Source organism: Spermophilus citellus, assembly GCF_964194105.1.
Source record: "Spermophilus citellus genome assembly, chromosome: 3".
NCBI classification, from domain to species: Eukaryota; Metazoa; Chordata; class Mammalia; order Rodentia; family Sciuridae; genus Spermophilus; species Spermophilus citellus.
The window spans coordinates 12,330,414-12,353,382 of NC_138184.1; the positions used below are offsets into that span (position 1 = coordinate 12,330,414).

The 22,969-nt window shown below is 50.5% G+C and overlaps 1 protein-coding gene across 1 annotated transcript in view; it reads right to left on the reverse strand.

Moving 5' to 3' along the window:
- Positions 1-22,969, reverse strand: part of LOC308643235 (adhesion G protein-coupled receptor E2-like) — a gene marked incomplete at its 5' end in the record, with an annotated part of 47,129 nt that overhangs the window by 19,116 nt on the left and 5,044 nt on the right. Inside the window, 9 exons of the mRNA XM_081283148.1 lie at positions 2,953-3,130; positions 3,530-3,607; positions 3,718-4,037; positions 4,474-4,620; positions 5,123-5,254; positions 12,397-12,552; positions 13,063-13,182; positions 13,356-13,409; positions 14,005-14,152. Of these exons, the coding sequence (XP_081139274.1) occupies positions 2,953-3,130; positions 3,530-3,607; positions 3,718-4,037; positions 4,474-4,620; positions 5,123-5,254; positions 12,397-12,552; positions 13,063-13,182; positions 13,356-13,409; positions 14,005-14,152 (1,333 nt within the window). The remainder of the gene's footprint in view (positions 1-2,952; positions 3,131-3,529; positions 3,608-3,717; positions 4,038-4,473; positions 4,621-5,122; positions 5,255-12,396; positions 12,553-13,062; positions 13,183-13,355; positions 13,410-14,004; positions 14,153-22,969) is intronic.

The window sequence follows — 22,969 nt, forward strand, 5'->3', positions numbered from 1 at the left end:
GTGGTCTATTAGACTCTTGAACTTGAGAAGAGTTTGCTTGATGAACGTAGCTGCACCATTGTTTGGGGCATATATATTTATGATTGTTATGTCTTGTTGGTGTATGGTTCCCTTGAGCAGTATGTAGTGTCCCTCTTTATCCGTTTTGATTAACTTTGGCTTGAAATCTATTTTATTAGATATGAGTATGGACACTCCTGCTTGTTTCCGCAGTCCATATGAGTGGTATGATTTTTCCCAACCTTTCACCTTCAGTCTATGTATATCTTTTCCTATCAAATGCGTCTCATGTAGGCAGCATATTGTTGGGTCTTGTTTTGTGATCCATTCAACTAGCCTGTGTCTCTTAATTGGTGAGTTTAAGCCATTAACATTTAGGGTTATTATTGAGATATGGTTTGTTCTTCCAGCCATATTTGTTTATTAATGTTACTAAACCTGATTTGTTTTCCTCTTTGATTACTTTCCCCCCTTTACTGTCCTACCTCCCACTGTTGGTTTTCATTGTTATTTTCCATTTCCTCTTCCTGTAATGTTTTGCCAAGGATTTTTTGAACAGATGGTTTTCTAGCTGCAAATTCTTTTAACTTTTGTTTATCGTGGAAGGTTTTAATTTCATCTTCCATCCTGAAGCTTAATTTCACTGGATACACAATTCTTGGTTGGAACCCATTTTCTTTCAGTGTTTGAAATATGTTGTTCCAGGATCTTCTAGCTTTCAGAGTCTGTGTTGAGAGATCAGCTGTTATCCTGATTGGTTTACCCCTAAATGTAATCTGCTTCCTTTCTCCAATTGGTGTGACGTGTCTAACACGCTGGCAGGCCTCTAGGCCTGTTCTGCCGGTGGGTCGCAGGTCTGCTTACCTTGCGGGCTCGGGCGGCAGTTCTGCTCAGCCCCCACTCCAAATGGGGCTACCTGACTGCCTCTCCAATGGTCGCTGGGCCTTTTCCGGACACGGGCGGCGGCTCTGCTCCACCCCCACTCCAACCAGTGTGACGTGACTGCCTCGGTGCTACGTATCCACCACACTTGCAGGCTACCGGGCCTGTCCTGCCAGTGGGTCGCAGGTCTGCCTACCTTGCAGGCTTAGACGGCGGCTCTGCACTGCCTCTACTCCAAATGGGGTGACTTGGCTACTGCGCCGTTGGGTCTCTGGTCCTGTTCCAGGTGTAGGCGGCTACTCTTTTGGCCCCAGTTGCACTTGGGGTGTCGTGATACCATGCCGGCGGGTCACTTGGCTTGTTCTGGGCCCAGGCGGCAGCTCCACTCTGCCCCTCTGGCCCCCACTGCACCCAGCAGGACCCGGACCGAGAAGCAGTTACCGCGGGTTCCCCGTCCCTGGGCCAAAGCAGCTCCAGGAGCCAGAACCCGGCCTCTCCGAGCCCGGTGCACGCTCCGCTAGGAGCAGGCTCCAAGGAGCGAACTCCGCGGGTTCCCCAGCCCTAGGCCAAAGCAGCTCCAGGAGCCAGAGCCCGGCCGCTCCAAGCTCTCTGAGCTCGGTGCACGCTCTGCTGGGAGCAGGCTCAAAGACGCAGTTCCCGCGGGTTCCCCAGCCCTGGGCCAAAACTGTTCTGGGAGTCAGAACCCAGCCGCTTCGAGCTCGGTGCACGCTCCACTAGGAGCTGGCTTCAATACGCAGTCTCCGTGGGTTCCCCAGCCCTGGGCCAAAGCAGCTCCGGGAACCAGAACCTGGCCGCTCAGAGCTTGGTGCACGCTTTTCTAGGAGTGAGCCCCAAGGAGTATTCTCCACAGGTTCTCCAGCCCTGAGCCTGAGCGATCTGTCTGCGAGACGCAGGCAAATGCCAGCCTGAAATCACCTTTTCCGTAGCTGAATGAGCTGAGATCAGTAGAATACAGGGATGATTCCATCAGCTCTCCAAGATGGCGGCCGCTGTCCTCCTCTGTGGTCCGACCGGTGTCGAGAACCCAACTGGACCGCTTCTCTCCTCCGTCTCAAAGCCAGAACTCAGCACTAAGCACGGCCATTGCACCGCTGGCAGGAGCCCCCAGAATCCACATCGCTGCACCCCCGCTCTGCCACCTCGCCGCTTCCCAGCATGCGCTGCAGACTCCAGCCGCGGGGTGATCAGCCGATCAGGCAATGCGACCCTCTGTGCGGAGAAATCTCCCACGTCCGAGCCCCCGAAGCCGAACCTCGCGCGATGGAAATCCCTCCACTAGATTCTGGAGCACCTCAATTTCTTTTTTTTTTTTAAAGTATTTATTGAATTGTAGATGAGCACATATAGTATCTTTGTTTTTTTATGTGGTGCTGAGGATCGAACCCAGTGTCTCACACTTGCGAGGCAAGCGCTTTACCACTGAGCTACAGCCCCAGTCCCTGGAGCACCTCAATTTTGCTGGAATTTCCCAACAAGACAGCCTTCAGCTGTTTCACCTCATCTTTCTCCCACAGAGTGACGCGGCACACGGGGGTGATGCACTCCCTTCGCCGCCATCTTCCGACCTCGAACTGTTGGATTTTAAATGGTGAACTTAACTGGTGAAACTTGTGAAGTGAATTTTACCACAATAAGACAATTAATACCTATATATCGAGCAAGAATAATTTATATTACTTCAAAATAGTTTTTTGAAGCTGTTTCTATTTTGTTACCTAAAATTCTTAAATTTTTTTTTTTTTTAGTTTTAGATGGACACAACACCTTTTCTTTATTCACTTATTTGTAGGTGGTGCTGACGATCGAACCCTGTGCCTCTAGGCAAGTGCTCTACACTGAGCTACAACCCAGCCCCCCTAAAATTCCTTATTGTCATTTTCTGTTGATAATGTATACTATATTGTAAACGTGAACTAGTTTTGGTTTTCTGCCTTTTTAACTGTTGATTATTTATGGGAGTCACTGAGGTACAGTGTGGCCACTCAGCGCTAGTGGGATCAGAAGAGGATGAGGCTAGGAACAGGGGCTGGCACAGAGCCAGGGACTTACGTGTGCCTGTAGAATAATTGAAGGTCGCTGTCCCCTCAGGCAGACCCCAGCTCAGGTGTCTCAGGGCACTCTCCAGGCCTGTCAGCAGGTGAGTGGCCACGCAGTGCTTCTGGGAGGGGGGCAGGGTCTCCAGGTCCCCAGGGGTCTCCAGCAGCTCATCCACCTCCTGCATGATCCCCTGGAGGGATGGGGGCACAGAGCAGGTGGACTTGGGCCAGAAGGACCACATGAAGAGCTTGACTACTCAGCCCCAGAAAACAGACCCAGACACTGTCCAGTTGGGGATAGAGAGAGCATGGTTTGGGACTCCTTGGGTGGTCCTTGCTCCTCAGAGGTCAGCCCTGGTTCATGACTGTCAAGGATGACAAAGACCAGGATGAGAGCAAGAGGAAGACAGTACACGTGGGTGTCCAACAGTGTGTGTGGCTCCCAGTGTCTTCTTCCACCTGCCCTGGGAGAGTGGCCAGCTCAGACCAGGATGCCACCGTGCTTGGGCCTGTCCCCCTCCTCCCAGACCACAGCTGCCCCCTCCCTCTATGGGAGGTCTCTCCCTGCTTCCCCTGGATCCTGCCCTTACCTGGATGGTGTCCTTGGCCTGATCTGGCTTGAAATCCCTGTGCAGATTGTTGACTTTTTCAAAGAAGTGGGAGAGACTCTGGGGAGGTGAGATGAGGGGTCACGGGTGGGTGGGAAGCTCAGGGCCAAGGGGTTGACAGGGTGTTGCCCCAGGGATCCCCACCTCCCTTTCCTGGTTCGGGCGCTCACCTGGCTGTGGACTCCAGGGGGCAGAGGCCAGGTGAAGAAGGGCATGACTGTGGGAACAGGACAGTGGTTATTAGGCGTGCACGTGTGTGTGCATGGATGTGCATGAGCATGTGCACTTGGGTGTGCATGTGTGTGGGGTGGGGGAGGTTCTGGGGTCAGGGAAGGCCGGTAACCTTTGCAGATGGTGCTATTCCGGCCATTGACGCTCCCAGGAATCAGCTCCCAGCCTGGGCGGCAGTGGCACTGGTACGACCCCACGGTGTTTGTGCAGATGGTGGACTGGTGGCACTGATGCTGCCCAGAAATGCACTCGTCCACATCTGGGGACACAGACAGAGGGGTCTGTCCCCGCCTCAGCCAGGACCAGTGCTTTCTGCCGTCCAAAATCCACCCCCCTTTTCCCGACATTAGTGCCCTGCCAGGGCTGTGGTGCGGCCACCTGGAGACCCACACCCGTTCGAGGTGGGCGCCAGATCAAGGAGTGTGCGAGGCCTGGTGCTCCCCAGACCTGCCCTGTGCAGGTGCAGGTTATGAGCCTGCGGAAACTGATCACCCCAGTAATTAGCTAGCTGCAGCCCGGGGCCCTGGGAGCCTCCCGTCAGACCCCAGCTCCTCCCCAAGACCCCATCTTTCCCGTCAAGCCTCTGTAGCTTTAGCTGGCTCAGGCGCCGCAGCCCTGGACGTGGTCGGTTTGTCCGGGAGTGCTGCAATCCCAGCTGGACTGTGGGCCTCTGAGTGTTGCCTCTGAGCCTGCACCTTCGCACACGGTGCTGTTGGGGCCGTTGGGGGATCCGGGGACCGGCTTCCAGCCAGGTCGGCAGCGGCACTGGTAGCTGCCCACTTGGTTGAGGCAGTGGGTGGATTTGTGGCACGGGTTTTGTCCAGAGGCGCATTCATTCACATCTAGGAAAAAGCAGGGGGTCAGTCCCCGCCCCTGACCGGCTCCCACGCCCCTACTCACTGCACCCATTTCTCCATCTTGTCACTGGCCCAAACCAAGGACCTCAGCAGGTACCTCACTAGTGACCTTCAGCTTCACCTTCAGAGCACCTCAGGTGGCCTCCCCGCATGAAGGGCACAGCATGGACCATAGTCTCCAGTTTATAGGAGGTGGATCCAGGAGGGAGATGAAGCCAGGGGGTGGAACTTCCTGACCAAGGACTCTGGTCGCCCTCTTTCTGGCCATGGTGGTGGCTCCTTGTCAGAACTGATAGTGACTCTCTTCTACTCTCAGGTGATAGATCAGGAAGAGCTGAGGCCAGATGGCCCTGCGGCCTCCCTTAGGCTGAGCCTGAGCCCCTTGACCTTTGGGAACCTCAGGTCTTCTCCCTCCTTGGGCACAGGACCTGCCTCTGCTGCACCCCTGGATCCTGTCCACCCTCAGGGGTCCTCCTGGGGCCTCTACCTGTGCACAGCTTCGGGTCCTCTGGGTTCAGCTCAAAGCCAGGCAGACACTGGCAGGTGTAGCTGCCCTGAGTGTTGGTGCAGGTGCTGCGGCCCTTGCAGATTCTGGGGTTCTGCTTACATTCATCCACATCTGCAAGAGGAAGAAGAGGGGCAGGATGCGGGCAGCCAGCAGCTTCAGGTGGATTGATGGGTTGAATGAAGTATTGTGATCAGAGGGTTTGGCTCTGTCAGCCCAGGCTGGGAGTCGGCCAGGTTCCTGGCATGGAGACATGGAGTGTACCCACTGTGTCCCCAGGTTCCTTTCCTAACCCACAAGGAGGCTCTCCAGGGGGAGCATGGTCTCCAGACTCTCTGTTGTCCTCCCAGTGCCCTCTGCCTCCCTGGGAAGCTCCCAGCTGGGCCAGGGTGTCATGGCCACATGTGTCCTGGCTTGAGGATTTGGAGCAGAGGCCAGATGGGTCCTGGGACCCAAGTGAAGGGGAAGTGCTGAGCTCCTGAGTGGGGCCGGTCTTGGCTTCCAGGGTGGCCTTTGGTCTGATTCTGCTAGCATGGCTTCTCGATGGCTGAGTTGTCCCTGGGTCCCAGTGACCTAGTAGGACAGGTTCTGTCATCCCACTACCTCTGAGAGCCCTGCTCCAAGGAGAGGAATCAAAATCCGTCCCTGAGCCAGGCCCACTGGGACAAGACTTAATAGCAGGGACAGGAGAGCCCAGGGTTGACATCCAGCCAGGCAGCCCTGGGACCGTGCAGGTGTCTTCCTGACCCCGTGCAGGTGTCTTCCTGACCCCGTGAAGCATCCTTGTCCTATGGAGGCCAGCTGTGGGTGGACAGCAGCAGACAGTGGAGCCATGGGGACGGGGAAGGGTGGCAGGCATTTCTGTCATCTGTCCTTCACCTCCACCTGGACACAGACCTGTGGCCTGCTGCATGGGACCCAGCATTTTTCTCTGTCCCCAATGGTCAGGCCCCTGGGATCTGGATTGACCTCCTCTGGACAGGGTTGGGGCTGGGCAGTGGTTCTACCTCATCCTGTCTTACTGTGTGTTCCAACCGGAGCATCTTCTTCCACCCGACTCAGTGTCACCCTGCCCGCCCCTGTCCTGACACACCGTCCTTCAGTGTCCTCTAGCGGACCAAAGTCAGGATGGAGAGAGCAGCGTAGAGAAATGAATGAGGCTGAGAGGGGCAGAAGGGCGTGGCTGGTGGGGGCGTGGCTGATGAGGGTGTAGCTGGCGAGGGCGTGGCTAGTGGTGGCTAGTGGGGCCGTGGCTGGTGGGGCATGGATATTGAGGGCGTGGCCGAGAAAAGCGTGGAGCACAGAGGCGTCCTCTCCAGGCCCGAGTGCTGGCTGGGGACTGGGGCCTACCCTCGAGTCTCCTTCCTCCTGAATTTCCCGACTGGGTCCCTGGGTCCATCATGGCTGGGGGGCCCAGGAGTGTTCCAGGTGGCTGAGACCTTGTGGGCCCCAGAAGGGGCAGGGCTCATCCCAGCAGCCGCTAGCAGTGGGAAGAGGTCAGAGGTCGCTGGAAAGAGCTCGCCACAGGCTTGGCCCTGAGATGCCTGGAGAAGGTGGGGCAAGGAGCCCAGGGAGTGCGTACCAGGTCTGCCCATCACTGACTCCATGGGCTGTGAGGCCAGCGGTCCTATCTTCAGGTGCAGTGAAGACCACAGTGTTGAAGGGTGAGGAGGGAGCGAGTAGGGCCCAGCTGAGCCCCTCACTGAGCTGAGCCCACGGGGGCGGGGGTGTCTTGCACCTCACCCCTGCTCACCCTCCTCTGCCCATCCACCTGAATGAGCTCTGCCCCCTCACCCCACAAGCCCTGGCTTCTTTCTAACCTAGCAACACAGCGTGGGGCACAGAGGACGTGCCAATAACGATAGCCACCATCTGAGGCCGAGGGCTTGTACTTAGGAGGATCCTGACCCTTAGGTGCAGTTGTCCAGGCTGCTCACTGCGTCAGGGTGCCCAAGCCCATGGTAAGCAGGGGCTGAAAACCAACCCACTTTCCAGTCATCAGATGCGGCTGTGTCCACCTGGAGAGGAGGAGCTTTTCAAAAATTAAAAAAAAAAAAACCTTTTCTTTTGGTCAAGGCTTGTACATATGACACAATGTACACCCACGGGGACCGTGTCTGGTCCCAGTCCCCTTGATTCTCAGTTTAGCATCATATACCTCCTACCTTCATTTCCCTCTGTGTACTTGGCACTAACATCTTCTCCAAGGGGGATCCGGCCTCCTGCACACCCATTGCTGGATTCCGCCTGGCACCATGGATGCTGGAAGCAGCTTTCTTTGCCTAACCACCTTGTCCAGAAGGAGGCAAATCCTGCTCATGCGTGGAAGTTACTCCTCCTGGGAATCATGGTGTCAGGCCAGACCATGGCAAGGACCAGAGCAAGTTCTGTGGAACTAGCTTTCTTCTGAGTGGCAGGGACATGGCCCCCAGGAAGACCCAAACTCTCTGGGCAACTCCTTAAATGGGTGCAGATGTGCTCATCTTTTAAACACATAAGATGAGTCCAGCACCCACCAAGTGCCAGGCTGTCTTACAGGCACCTGTAATTTTCATAACCCCCCTGGAAGACACAGGAGGTAGGCACTGTTATGATCACCTTCATGATACAGATGGGTAGACCAAGTGCAAAGAGAGGTAGTGATTTGACTAAAAACTAACAGGTGGCACAGCTAACAGGTGGCACAGGCAGGTTTTGGACCTAGGCAGCCAGTCGCAGAACTGACCCCTGGCATTCATGCTACCCTGCTTCTATGCTGGGCGACAGGTACATGCACACCTGCCTGTCTCAGACCAGGGCACCACTCCTGTAACCAGGGTTCTGCCACCTAGATGTCACAGGAAAGGGCCTGGCAACCTCAACCCTGATGATGGGGAGGTGGGGGAAGGGCCTACCTTGCAGCTGTTCTCCTCTCATTAATAAAGGATTCTTGGCTCCAGAAATACGCACACAGCCTGGACCACACATGTAGAAATTGTGCCCTGTATGACCTGGTCGTCTGCAGATTTTCCACAGGGCACTCTCATGGCCCTCATTTGGTGATGTCTGCAACACGACAGGTCAGAGGCTCACCTCCCAAAGTTGTGCTTTCTCTCAGGAAAGAGACCCTGGTGCTCAGCCTGACCCTGCTGTGAGATATGGACAGACCTAAGACCCCAGGTGGACCTCCTGAGGCCGGGCTGCTCTGGAAGTCCCAGGACCACTCTGCTCTCTGGAGCAGAGCCCAAGGACATGTGGGTTCAGATTCTGTGCCACAGTGGGGCCTGGCAAGGGATCTACATCTCCTCTCCATCCTGGAGTGGCAGAGGGAGGCCCAGCCATTCCCTGGACCCTCCCCTGTGGGAATCTTTGCACCACTGGGGTCCTACAGGTGGTCTACGCTCAGGGAGAAGGTGGCAGTGATGGCCAATCTTGATGCCTAAGCAGTGGGGGTGGGAGACCATGGCCAAGGGCTTCCCAGAGTGACACTCATCCTTAACACCTGAGGATAAAGCCAGGTGCTCAGAAACAGAGCAAAGCTGGGCACATCCCATGACTTGACTTCAGAATCTACTGGGAAGCTGTAGTGACAACACAGTGTGGTTCTGTATGGGGACAGACACACAGCCATGGAGCAGAACAGACAGCCCAGAATAACCCACAAATTTACAGGTGATTTTTGATGAAGATGCCAAGAGCACACAATGGGAAGGACTCTTCAATAAAAGGCCTGCTGACCTGGACATGCCAACCAGGAGGACATCAGACCCTCCCCTCACACCACATAAAAATCACCTCAGATTAAATACTGAAGGTAAGATTGGACCTGCCCAGCTACTTAGTGGAGAGCACAGGGGAGAGCTGCCCGACGCAGGCCTGTCAGTGATGGTTTGGATGGGACCCAAGGCACAGGCAGCAAAATACAAACGGACCAACAGGATCGTAGCCAAATAACAGCATTTGAAAAGCAAAGGAAACAGTGGACAGAGTGAGGGACAACTCAGGGAACGGGAGGCACACTCACAAGCCAAGCATCTTATTAGGTGTCAATATGCAAAGTATCATGAGGAGCTTGATCAAGCAACTCAGCAGTAAGAAACCCGCTCACCCCATCCGCCAATGGGCAAGTGACCTCAACAGACGCTTCTCAAAGGACAACAGGAGAAGGGCCCTGAAGTACAGGAGAAAACCCTTGCCATCGCCAATCCTCAGGGGACTAGAAACTAACTGTGATGAAATGTCACCTCACACCTGCTGGTGGCTTTTGGGGAAGCCGGATGGTCACGCTGTGGCCAGCAGGCAGAGCAAAGGACGCTGTACACACAATGGCTGGGAACATAAGTGAGCCCCGCTGTGACGGAAGGCAGTGGGGACGGTCCTCAGATATTAAAAATAGAACTACCTCTGAGCCCATCCCCATCTCTGCTTATTTTTTATTTCCTCAGTGGGGAAAGTGTTGCTCAAGGCCTTGCTAAGTTGTTGAGGCTGGCCTCAAGCTTGTGATCCTCCTGCCTCATCCTCCTGAGCTGCTAGATCCCAGGTGTGCACCACTGGATCTGGCCAATGTTCTGTATTCTTGAAAATCACTAAGGGATTAGATTTGAAGTGTTCTTACCACAAAAATCAGCATTTGAGGCATTGCATATGCTAATCAGCTCTATTTAGCCATCACAGTGTGCACACAAGTTTCAAAACAACATTCTGCATATGATGAGTATGTACAGTATTTTTATTTGTTAGTTAAAGAAATACAGAAAAAGGAAACCAGGAAACACTCTGGAGAGGGGTGGCTGAGATGGTTGTGTAACAGGAATGTCCTCAGTGCCACTGAATTAGTGTACTGGAACGTGGTTAAAATGATAAGTTTTATGGATGCATGTTTTATCACAATTTAAAAACCCTACCACTGAGCAGCAACAAGAAGAACTAAAGTGAGGTGCTCAAGAAGGTGAGGTGGCACATGCTGTAATCCCAGTGAATCAGGAGGCTGAGGCAGGAGGATTGCAAGTTCAAGACCAGGCTCAACCACAGGGAGGGCCTAAGAAATTTAGCAAGACCCTGTCTCCAAAAAAACTATGAAAAGGGCTGGGATGTGGTCAGTGGTAAGCCCCAGGGTTAGATCCCCAGGACCAAAACAAAAACCAAACCAAACCAAACCAAACAAAAAAACCAAATCCAGGTGCTCAGGCCCATCCTGCATCCAATTCCAGCTGCCTTTCCTCACAGCACCACAAATGCACCCTCGATCGTCCCCAGGAATCCCCCAGCTCCTAGTGTGGCACTCGAAACTGTGGGTGGACACTGACAGTCCTTTCCAAGGTGCCCAGCTGTCTCCGGGGAGTCTTGCTGTCCCCACCCCTGGAGGAGGTTCCCCCTTATCAGAGAGGGCCACAGACAGGAAATGAGGAAGCTTCTGGAAGCAGCTCCCAGCTGAGGCCCGGGGTGTTTCCTGGCGTCTTATCTCTCCTGGTCTCTAAATGTGAGGGAACATGCTCAGGAAGCAGGTCCCCTTTGAGTGCCACAGGGACCCACAGGACAGAGGCCTGAGGTGAATGGCCAACACAGCGCCTCAGAGAACCCCAGACAGGAGTGAGTGACAGCTCATGGCAGATGGCCCTGGGTGTCCCAGAAAGGGGCCAACGGTTCCCGGAGCCCAGAGGATTCCTGGGTCAGGATGAGGCAGGGAGGGCTTCTGGTCTCCTGGACCCATTTTGCACCTGAGGATGCCCTGCTGGGACCCCTCATCCGGGCTGTGTGGATCCACAGCAGGACGGGCCAGGACAGGGCTGACGCTCCCTAAGGGCCCCTGTGCAGCCCCCACAGGGCGATCACAGTCCCCTCCCCTGTTCCCAGCTGGTAGCAATGGCTGCAGAGGTGTGCCATAGGTGGAGGGGACGAGGTGGGTGGGGTCACGTGGGGACAGCTGGGAATGAGGTGCAGCAGCACCCCCAGGGGACCCTCCACCAACTCCCACATTTCCCCACATCCTGGGCTCAGCCTCCCCCCCCCCAGCTCCCTGGGTTCCCCAGTAATGAGCCACTGAGAGCCCCCACCTCATGGGATCTCTGGGCTCCAGGCTCCTGGGGGCAGGTACAAGGAGGGCTCCAAGAGAGGAGGTGGTTTTGCTGATCCCATGCTGCTCTCGGGTGGCCAGTCCAGGCTTCGGACCCAGGGAGCTGACCCCTGCCTCTGACCTTGGCCTCCACACCACCCTCCCTCTCTGTGCTGGTGGGACAGTGGCCTGGAGTGGACACCACCTCTGTCAACCAGGGCCTTGGCCCCTGGATGCCACAGGATACCTCTGTCCCAGTCCTCTGGTGACACCCCTGGATCTGGACCAGGGGACAATGCTGAGGTGGGTGTGGGCTGGAAGCTCCTCATCCCTTCAGACCTAAGGGCAGGTGAGCACAACTCCTGGCCCAGGCCCTGTTCAGCTCAGAAGCCATTGCTAACAGCACTTTCTGGGAGCCGGAACCTGCTCAGTGCCTTTGGATCTGATTTCCCTCCTTATGACTCTTCCCTCTCCCCCTTTCTTCCCCTGGTTCTGGGGACTGACCTAGGGACTTGCACCTGCTAGACAAGTGCTCTACCACTGAGCAACGCCCCAGTCCAGGACTCCCCTTCTGCAGATGGACACACTGAAGCACAGAGAGGTGAGGTGACTTGTCTGAAGTCACACAGTGAACCAAGAGCAAAGCCACCTCTGGTCTTGGTTTTGATTTTCTCAGTGCTGGGGAGGGAGCCCAGGGCCCTCTTCATGCCAGGCAAGGGCTATGCCTGGGAGCCGCACCCCAACCTCTACCTTTGTTTGTAGCTTTAGAAGATAAGGGCTCCTTCCTGTGGTTTTCTCTTTCTTTTCTCTCTATCCCCCACTTTCCCCCCCTAGAGATGGGGTCTCTCTGTTTCCCAGGCTGGGTTGGACTCCTTGGCTCCAGTGATCCTTCTGCCTCAGCCTCCCAAGTAGCTAGACCACAGGCACAGGCCACTGTGCCTGGCTTTTTTTTTTTTTTTTTAACTATGATAGTGTGACATCTCACATGTCCACAGGGTTTCCTGATAAGCACCCTGGCCATCGTCACGGGAAGAGCTATCAGGATGGGGCCAAGCAGCTGGTCCCAGAGTGCCCTGATCCTCCCGCACCTCTTGTGCTAGTGACGGGTGCACGCACAGCTGCCCCATCTCACAGTCCAGGCGCTGAGGCTATAACTGGGCGCTGTCCCCAGATCAGCTCTGGTGCCCTGAACTGCATGTGGGGTGGGGGTGGGGGTGGGCCTTACCTTGACACGTGTTCTCACTCTCATTAGTGAAGTTTGTTCCCCCAGAATGGAGCTCATAGCCTGGGCTGCACATGCAGTAGTGGCTCTCCTCCACATTCTGGCAGTCTGCAAATTTTCCACAGGACACTTTCATGGGTGGCACACATTCATTGATGTCTGCAACATAATAGGACCAAGGGTTACCTCCCAAATGTGTGTGTTCTCTCAGGCAAGAGACTCCTCTTCCCTATCTGGCCCCCCAGCATGGGGTCTGACATGGAGTTAGTATCTATTGGAGAGAATCTTGGGCTTCAGTGCTGAGGCTGTGCTGTAGCTGGAGCAAGCCATTCCTGAAGACCACACAGTCTGCTCATCTCAATCCTCTGGCTGACACTCCCAGTTTGGACACAGGGCACAATGCCAAGGTAGTGTGTGGGCTATAAGCTCAGTGTCACCTTCCACAGACCTAAGGGCAGGCTGAGACCAACTCCTGGGGCCCAGGTCCTCTCTGTGCAGGTAGCCATGTAATTCCCTGGTCTCTCTGCAATCTTACTCTTTCCTTTTTCTTTTCTGTCTTTGATGATGACCTTGAGGTCAAAGGCTCAGCCCTTGAACTTACCCATGACCCCACTGGCACTGGGCACCTGCAGTCTCTGATGTGCCCTGCCCCTCCCCCAACCTCTTTACCATCACAGATCTCCAGGGGATTAGTGAAGATCTCTTCAGAAGAAGAGAAAAACCCAGGTTTGCAGCGACAGGCAGTGGCGTTGACACATTCCGAGTTGAGAGGGCACCAGGGGGCACAGGCTGTGGGGGCACAGGCTGGTCAGAGGCAGGGAGGGGGCAATGTGGTCCCAGAGGAGGTCCCAGGAGGTGGGGAGTTGCCCTGAGCCTCCCTGCCCAGGCCTCTCCTCCCTGGGCTGGGGTGCAGGGCCCCTCCCAGGCTCTGGCTGTGGACAGGCTGCTCCCCACACACTCACCCTGAGAGCCCTGGGCTCCGGCTCTGGAGAGACTCAGCAGGACACACAGCAGCCCTGTGACACAGAGAGGGCGGGACAGCGGGCCCAGCAGGGAGAGGAGGCCAGAGGTGATGCACTGGAGGGCAGGGGCTGTGGGGACCCTCCTGGGCTCGGACCTGGTCCACTCCTCAGAGGGAGCCCAGGTGGCGCCTCCCAGAGGGTCTGGGGATGGGAAGGGGGCTGAGCCTGGCAAGCTCTGGGCTCCAGCCGGGGCTCTCCTGGCCTGTGGGTGGGGGACTGGAGCCTGGTGGCCCTGGTTCAGACCCTGGAGCACAGGCAGACTGCCTCACTGCCCTGCCTCAGTTTCCCTTTCTGTGGAGTGGGGACAAGATGACACCCACATCCTAGGGTCACGTGGGAACAAACCCCAGTGTGTCAGGGTGTTTACCACCATCGCTGACCTTTAGGTAGGAAGGGAGGGTCAGGGCCAGCTGGTCTCTCAGGTCCCCTGCCTGGTCTCTCAGGTGCTCTGGCCCTGTCCCCTTCCTCAGGGACACACACCACTCTAGCCACCTGGATGGCAGCTGTGGCTGGAGCACCTGAGAGCCACATCTGCCACCACCACTGTCAGCCCCACGGCCTGTCCTGGGACCCCGTGGTGCCCTATTACCCCCCAACAGGAAGGTGCTCTGGGCAGGTGCTGGGCTCAGGCTGGGGGCCTCCTCCTGCTGTTCCTGCCTCTCAGCAGCTGCCCCCTCCCGGGGCACATCCTGGGGACCCTCCTCAATCAACGGGGCCTTAGGTACATGAGCCTCTTGCTGTTCAACAGAGAGACAGCCAAGGAGTCAAAGAGAGTCTGGTTCTCAATCCCTAAAATAAAGTCTAGGGGTATTGGTGGTTCCTTCTTGGTCAATTTATCTAATGCGCTGCCTGGACAGCTGGTCAGGCTCTAAACATTGCCGTGAGGCCTTCATCAGAGGAGACCCCATTGAATGTGAAGATGCAAGGAAAGCAGAATCCCCTCTCCTGTGTGGGGCTCATCTAACCCATGGAGGCACTAAGAGACCAAGACTGGCCCCCGGAGGAGGACGGAGTTCTGGCCCAGACTGCTTCTGGACCTGAGATGGAACATCAGCTCCTCCCTGGTCTCCATCCTGCCACCTCCTCCCTGGTCTCCATCCTGCCACCTTCTCACTGGTCTTCATCCTGCCACCTCCTCGCTGGTCTCCAACCTGCACCTACCTGTCAGAGTCTGGACTTGTCAGCCTGCAAAATTGGATGAGCCATGTTCTTAAAATAACATCTTCCCCTCTCTCTGTAGCGCCCCATTAGTCCCATTTATCTGGAGAGTCCTGCTGCATCAGGGAGTAAATGAGAAACCCCCCTGTGCGCTAAAGTTTGCGCTAGGGAGTAACTTCCTAGGAACAACTTTCTCCTTTGAGAACTTAATAATTAAAAAGAAAGAGCTGACATTCTTTACAAATACCCTCCCTGCTCTCCCTTAAGGGACAGTGAGAAAACCAGCCAGAAATGAAGCAAAGGACTTGCTGGTGGCTCCTAGCTCCTTTTTTTGCCTGTCACATGTCACGATTCCACTTACCATGGAGCAGTCTTAGACATCCGCTCCTCATGGTGCCGAGACCAGCCAGCCCAGTGACGGAGGACGTTTGGTTCTGGTTGGAGTTAAGAATGCTTCCTGTTTAAATATGACTCGTGATGAAGTTGACCACAGTGAGGAAATCACGGTCTGGATGCTTTCTTCCTCCGATCAGTTCCCTGGTGAATTTCTCAGGACTCAGGGGTTTGTTGCCAAATATTTGCTTAGTTTGGGTAATAATTGTGCTGAAGATCTCCTTGGGGGTGACTCCCATCTTCTGAGACAGGAAGGCGGGACACTGTGTATTAGAAGCTCAAGCATGAAGGATCATTCTCCTGGTCTTCTTGCCCCATAAGGTCCTTGGTTCAGAATGAATAGACTTATCTATTTATTACCTATCACTAGACTTACTTGTGTAACTTACATGAAAACAAGGATCATGATTAAATATAGAACTCAGGGCTTCAGTAGATGGCACAGGAGAAGTCAAACAGCCCAACATGTGACTCTCCTCCGGGGCAGGGAGAAGGTGAGTCTGTGTAAGTTTGTGTCTTACTATTGCCTTTCCACCAAAAGCACCGTGTCCCCAACCAGAGACAAGACTTGGCATTCCCAACAATGACACCTGGAAAGTCTGAGAAGGCAGGTCCCGCAGAGCCACCTGGTCCCCACACTACTATTGTTTGTTACAAATTTTAGCATTATTTTTTCTGTATTTATCTTTTCATAATCACATTGAAATAAAAATGGGGGCTGGGGATGTGGCTCAAGCGGTAGTGCACGCGCCTGGCATGCGTGTGGCCCGGGTTCGATCCTCAGCACCACATACAAACGAAGATGTTGTGTCCGCCAAAAACTAGAAAATAAATATTGAAAAATTCTCTCTCTCTCTCTCTCTCTCTCTCTCTCTCTCTCTCTCTCTCTCTTTAAAAAAATTGGGGGAATTGCTTTTTTTAAAAAAAGAAATAAAAATGGGTAATTGCTGTGAAAAATCAGACTATTCTTTTGAATACCCAGAAGACACCTTATTCCTTGCAGTCTTTATTGTTAAGTGTGCCGTGCATACACTGTAGGTTTGAATGTCCCTACCCCCAGGTTATACCAAATTCTGTATTGCTTTGTGGCCGAATCTGAGTTCACTTGCAGAAATCTCATCTGTTGTGAATATGAAATCCGTTCTCCCTTATAAGCTCTAAGCTGTTGCTTGTAACAACTAAATAATATCAATACGTATATGCACTATTGAAAAAAATCTTATTTTCCCAAAGGGGACTGTTATATTTTCAAATCTCTTCTCCCAAACTCAGGCTCCTCACCTTGCATCTGTAAAAAGATACAATATTATACTGTAAGTATTAACTTGACAAAAGTTAATGCTTACAGTATAATATGTACTATGGACTGGTGTATCCTCCTTTTGAAATTTATACTGACATACCCTATTTATTTTGCTATTCTTTATTGATGGTTGCTTGTATGGCATCAAATTTTTCACTCTTGCAAATATACTGTAGCCAACCTAATAGCTTTTGGTAAACATGGGATTGTTTAATGTGATGTAGATCAAAAGAAGTGTGTTTGGTGGGCCTTAGGTATGCACCACTTAAATTTTCATAACTGGTACCAAATTGCTGAATAAAGTGTCTACATGAATATCTACTATTAAGAATGTCCATTTCACTGATGGTCTAACAACTATTAAATATAATCAATTAGGCAGATTTTACTAAACTAATGCTTGAAATATTAGCTCCCTTTTTAAAATTAATTTCAATTTCCTTGATTGCTGTGTGTTTATTTACCATTTGTTTTTTTCTTTCAGTTAAGAACATATAAATTTCTCTTTGTCCCAGTGGCTCAGGAGGCTGAGGCAGGAGGATTTCAAGTATAAAGCCAGCCTCAGCAACTCAGCACTAAATAATGCTGCTATGAACACTGGTGTGCAAGCACCTGTTTGAGACCCAGTTTTCCATTCTTTGGGGTGCACATAGATTGGCTCAAGATGCTGGGTGATGTGATAATTCTCTGTTTAACTTTCCGAGGAACTGCCAAACTGTTTTCCACACTGGCTGGACCATTTTCCATTCCCAGGAGTACTGCATGAGGATTCCAGATTCTTCCCATCCTCACCAATATTATTATTTTCTTTTTTAAAAATGCTACTTTTTTCTTTTCTTCTTCTTCTTCTTCTTCTTCTTCTTCTTCTTCTTCTTCTTCTTCTTCTTCTTCTTCTTCTTCTTCTTCTTTCTTCTTCTTCTTCTCCTTTTTTGTTCAAACGGTACAGTTCTTCATTCTTGGTGAAATTTCTACTTATTTCTACATTTTTTAAAAACTTTCTTTCCTACATCTATGAACTTGAACAATTTCAATGTTTTCTTTTTACCTGAGTCATTCAGAATTAGAATTGGTTGTCATGCTTTTTATTTTTTAATTTTTATTGAGTTTTAAAAAATAAGTAATAGTGGAATGCATTACAATTCTTATTACACATATACAGCACAATTTTTTCATATCTTTAGCTGTATATAAATTAAGTTGACACCAATTCGTGTCTTCAAACATGTACTGTGGATAATATTGTCCATCACATTCCACCCCTCTGCCCTATCTAGAGTTCGTGTATTCCTCCCATGCTCCCTCTCCCTTTCCCACTATGAATCAGCATCCTTATATCAAAGAAAACATTCAGCATTTGTTTTTTTGGGACTGACTAACTTCACTTAGCATTATCTTCTCCAATGCCATCCATTTACCTGCAAATGCCATGATTTTATTCTCTTTTATTGCTGAGTAAAATTCCCTTGTGTATATATGCCACAGTTTTTATCCATTCATCCACTGAAGGGCATCCAGTTGGCTCCACAGTTTAGCTATTGTGAATTGTGCTTCTGAAATATTGATGTGGCTGTGTCCTTGTAGTATGCTGGTTTTTGAATTCTTTGGGTATAGTCTGAGGAGAGGGATAGCTGTGTCAAATGGTGGTTCCATTCCCAGTTTTCTAAGGAATCTCCATCTGCTTTCCATATTGGCTGCACCAATTTGCAGTCCCACCAGCAATGTATGAGTGTGCCTTTTCCCCCACATCCTCACCAACACTTATTGTTGTTTGTCTTCATATTAGCTGCCATTCTGACTGGAGTGAGATGACATCGTAAGTAGTTTTGATTTGCATTTCTCTAATTGCTAGCGATGATGAACATTTTTTTCATGTACTTGTTGATTGATTGTATGTCCTCTTCTGAGAAGTGTCTGTTCAGGCCCTTGGCCCATTTGTTGATTGGGTTATTTGTTTTTTTTTTGGTGCTTAGCTTTTTGAGTTCTCTATATACCCTAGAGATTAGTGCGCTATCTGATGTGTGAGGGGTAAAAATTTGTTCCCAGGATGTAGGCTCTCTGTTCACCTCACAGATTGTTTCTTTTGCTGAGTAGAAACTTTTAGTTTGAATCCATCCTATTTATTGATTCTTGGTTTTAATTCTTACACTATAGGAGTCTTATTAAGGAAGTTGGGGCCTAATTCCACATGATGAAGATTAGGGCCTAATTTTTCTTCTATTAGACATAGAGTCTCTGATTAAAATGTTGCTTTTTAAAAATTACTTATTCACAACATAATTGTCAATAATGTGTAATGATCATTTCAGGGCCATTGCCAAATGTGAAACCTAAGCACATATCATTTTTTTGTGCTGAGATAATCCAAAAATCTTCTCTTCTTGACTAAAAAACAATTACATTCTGATTAGCTGTAGTAACTCTAGAATGCAACAGAACATCAGAATGCATTCCTCCTGACTGTGACTTTGTGCCTGTTGACGACCTTCACTACCCTTGCTCTTCCCTGTCCAGCCCTGGTAACCATTAGTCTCCTCTCTGCTCCCCAGACACCAGCAGTTCTGGGTTCCACCTCAAGGGGTATTCTGCAGTCTTTACCTCTCTGTGTTCATTCTGGGCTGTGAAGTGCATCTCACTGTGGTTTTGCATCAAGCTCACATTTTGGTCTCCATAAGTAAAGTTTGGTTGGGAGACAGCCACACCCGCTCCTTTGGTATCTATGATGGCTGCCAACCTCATGGCAGGGCTGAGTCACTGTGAGAGACCATGTGGCCTGTGAAGCCCAAGACATTGACTCTCTGCCCCTTCACAGAAGTTTGCTGGGACCTCCACTCAAGCAAGTAGTCAAGGTGAGAACCATGTTAGTGAGTGAGTGTGTGTGTGTGTGTGTGTGTGTGTGTTGCATGAGCTGCTCTAGGTCAGAGCTGTTGGGTGGGTGGGGGATGTGATGGACAGAAGGACAGTTCCCCATAGCTGTCTAAGCCCTCCTCTGTGCAACCTGTGGTCTGTGGGAGGCCAACCTCGAACATGACTGAGTCACACTCCCCAGGGGGATGCTGAGGCGCTCAGTCACAGAAATGTGGCAGAGCTTTCCCTACCCTTCTTGGGTTCGAGGGACGGCGTCTCGTACATGGGTGTGTCTTGCTACAGCCTCACGGTGGAACTATGCTCACCTGTTCCTTTGTATTATAACCCCTTTCCCTGTTTAGGGTAGAATCTTCCATGGAAGTGCCTTGAGTGTGTCCCCTTCTCTTACTGTGCCCTTGAGTGTGGCCTACCCAGGTGTCAGTCAACCTGCTGACGGTCGACATCATGAAGATAGATTCAGCCCCCTGAAACCTGACCCCTTGCCTCATTTCAATAACTTCTCCTCAATAAAAGTGGTCAGCGCTGCCGTAGTCTGGCTGGGCACAATTCAGGAGCCACTTGTCAAAAGAAACTAACTTTATTTTTAGAACCACACACGCCAAACAAAACAGCTCCTCAGGAAAAAACCCTCAGAGCCCAACTGCCACCACTGGCTTCCCACAAGCCTCTCACCCCCACACAAACCTCACCACCTCCCCCAATCCTCCTGCTCTTGAGGCCGACTGGCTGGGTTGTGTGGGCGGAGTCAAAGAAGTCCCCCAATGAGCAGCTCCGTGGAGGAGCCAATCAGCTAGATGTTGCTGGGGCCGCTGTGAGCCAATCATCAGCTGGCAGTCTGAAGGGCAGGGAAACAGCCCATTGAACATCACCGCAGAGGAGCCAATCAGCTAGATGTTGCTGGGGCCACTGTGAACCAATCATCAGCTGGCAGCTGGAAGTTTGCTAGCAGCTGGAAGTTTGCTGGGGCCCCTTTGGCTGTGGCTCTCAACACAGCGCGTGCTCTTTCTCTCTCTCTCTTCCTGTGGACCCTTAAGGTCAGAGGAGCCGTCACAGAGACCCCAAAGAAAAAGGTACTTGTGTCTCTTGTGTGGTTATTTTGAACAGCCCAATTAGCCCAGTTTACCTGGAGTGACCCCTGAGCTGTTTAGTCGTGAGAACAGAAAACTGACAGTCATCATTTCACCCCACTTTTTGTATCTATGAATATTGTCTTTAAAATCAGAACAAATATCAAAAACCAACCAACCAAGCAAAGAAACTGGCACTCTATTGCAATCACCCTCAGCTCTGTTCTCTTTAGTTATTGCAAGGGCTAGCTATTGCTGCAGAACAAGCAGTCCTCAATGCAAATGGTTTAATAGGGTTTTTATGGGACTACGTGTTGGGGGTTTTCTGAGTCTGGCTTAGGAAAAGAATATGCATGTTCACAGGAGAGAAATCACAGGATGGGCAGGAAATTCATCTCCATTGTGATTCATCCTTGATCTTGAGGACTGAAGTCATTCTGAGCCTGAAGGACACACATATGGAGGATACAGGTATTGCTCATTTAGTTCCCTTCTAGTGCTGTGGCAAAATTCAGAAAGGGGAGGAATATTTCACTTAGTTCAATGGAAGGGGGTTAGCAAGGATGGTGCAATGTGATGGACATCATTATCCAAAGTACATGTATGAAGACACGAATTGGTATCAACATTCTTCACCTACAACCAGAGATATGAAAAATTGTGCTGTATATGTGTAATAAGAATTATAATGCATTCCTCTGTCATTTACTTTAAAAAAATAAATTAAAAAACCAGGGTTAATATTTCTAGGCAGCAGTACACATTTTCAAGCAGATCAGTGACTCAATAATGCAACCTACAAAATGCTGACCAGTCTCAGTGAGAGAATCCCCCAACACACGAACACCAACCTTCCACACCTCAGTGATTATATTTGCAAGATGAAAAGACATATTTTACGTAGCAATCCAATGTGTAATGTAGACGTTTTTTCTCATCATATTTATTTATTTATTATTTTTTTATTGGTTGTTCACAACATTACAAAGCTCTTGACATATCATATTTCATACATTAGATTGAAGTGGGTGATGAACCCCCAATTTTACCCCAAATGCAGATTGCAGAATCACGTCGGTTACACATCCACAATTTTACATAATGCCCTATTAGTAATTGTTGTATTCTGCTACATTTCCTATCCCCTACTATCCCCCCTCCCCTCCCCTCCCATCTTCTCTCTCTACCCCATCTACTGTAATTCATTTCTCTTTTCACATCCCCTCACAACCTCTTATATGTAATTTTGTATAGCAATGAGGGTCTCCCTTCATTTACATGCTATTTCCCTTTTCTCTCCCTTTCCCTCCCATCTCATGTCTCTGTTTAATGTTAATCTTTTCTTCCTGCTCTTCCTCCCTGCTCTGTTCATAGTTGCTCTCATTATATCAAAGAAGATATTTGGTATTTGTTTTTTAGGGATTGGCTAGCTTCACTAAGCATAATCTGCTCTAGTGCCATCCATTTCCCTGCAAATTCTATGATTTTGTCATTTTTATTGCTGCATAGTACTCCATTGTGTATAGATGCCACATTTTTTTAATCCATTCATCTATTGAAGAGCATCTGGGTTGGTTCCACAGTCTAGCTATTGTGAATTGTGCTGCTATGAACATCGATGTGGCAGTATCCCTGTAGTATGCTCTTTTAAGGTCTTCAGGGAATAGTCCGAGAAGGGCAATAGCAGGGTCAAATGGTGGTTCCATTCCCATCTTTCCCAGGAATCTCCAAACTGCTTTCCAAATTGGCCGCACCAATTTGCAGTCCCACCAGCAATGTACAAGTGTACCCTTTTCTCCACATCCTCGCCAGCACTTGTTGTTGTTTGACTTCCTAGTGGCTGCCAATCTTGCTGGAGTGAGATGGTATCTTAGGGTGGTTTTAATTTGCATTTCTCTGACTGCTAGCGATGGAGAGCATATTTTCATGTACTTGTTGATTGATTGTATATCCTCCTCTGAGAAGTGTCTGTTCAGGTCCTTGGCCCATTTGTTGATTGGGTTATTTGTTATCTTATTGTCTAATTTTTTGAGTTCTTTGTATACTCTGGATATTAGGGCTCTATCTGAAGTGTGAGGAGTAAAAATTTGTTCCCAGGATGTAGGCTCCCTATTTACCTCTCTTATTGTTTCTCTTGCTGAGAAAAAACTTTTTAGTTTAAGTAAGTCCCATTTGTTGATTCTTGTTATTAACTCTTGTGCTATGGGTGTCCTATTAAGGAATTTGGAGCCCGACCCCACAATATGTAGATCGGAGCCAACTTTTTCTTCTATCAGACGCAGAGTCTCTGATTTGATATCAAGCTCCTTGATCCATTTTGAGTTAACTTTTGTGCATGGCGAGAGAAAGGGATTCAGTTTCATTTTGTTGCATATGGATTTCCAGTTTTCCCAACACCATTTGTTGAAGATGCTATCCTTCCTCCATTGCATGCTTTTAGCCCCTTTATCAAATATAAGATAGTTGTAACTTTGTGGATTAGTCTCTGTGTCCTCTATTCTATACCATTGGTCCACCCGCCTGTTTTGGTACCAGTACCATGCTGTTTTTGTCACTATTGCTCTGTAATATAGTTTGAAATCTGGTATCGCTATACCGCCTGATTCACACTTCCTGTTTAGAATTGCTTTTGCTATTCTGGGTCTTTTATTTTTCCATATGAATTTCATGATTGCTTTATCTATTTCTACAAGAAATGCCGTTGGGATTTCGATTGGCATTGCATTAAACCTATAGAGAACTTTTGGTAATGTCACCATTTTGATGAT